Here is a 334-nt window from a genome sequence, read left to right on the forward strand (position 1 = left end):
GTAGTGGGACGGAAGGCGGGGGCTGCCCCCAGCCGCTGGTCCCCATTGCCCTCCTCATCTCCGACAAACCCATCATCATCAGGGACGAGGAAGGATGGGACCCATCGCCGGAGAAGACGTTGCCGTAGCCACCGCTGGAACAGCAGCAGCGGGCACGGGTGGCAGGAGGGGGACCATGGGATGCCGAGTACCCTCATGGGATGCCGAGCACCCACCCCGGGGGCTCGTGGTCACCCCAGCACCTTCAGGGGTTTTTCTGGTTTCCAGGATAGAGGAGGCGATGACTCCAGATGCAGCGTTAGGCAGGGCCAGGATCTGGCCACCCGCTCCCCAG

The 334-nt window shown here is 65.3% G+C and overlaps 1 protein-coding gene across 1 annotated transcript in view; it reads left to right on the forward strand.

Moving 5' to 3' along the window:
* IL12RB1 (interleukin 12 receptor, beta 1) overlaps nucleotides 1-128 on the forward strand; it is a 2,619-nt gene extending 2,491 nt beyond the window's left edge. Inside the window, exon 8 of the mRNA XM_010141195.1 lies at nucleotides 5-128. Coding sequence (XP_010139497.1) covers nucleotides 5-128 — 124 coding nt within the window. The remainder of the gene's footprint in view (nucleotides 1-4) is intronic.
* The last annotated feature ends 206 nt before the right edge of the window (nucleotides 129-334 follow it).

Source organism: Buceros rhinoceros, unplaced genomic scaffold, assembly GCF_000710305.1.
Source record: "Buceros rhinoceros silvestris isolate BGI_N320 unplaced genomic scaffold, ASM71030v1 scaffold26688, whole genome shotgun sequence".
Classification (NCBI taxonomy): Eukaryota; Metazoa; Chordata; class Aves; order Bucerotiformes; family Bucerotidae; genus Buceros; species Buceros rhinoceros.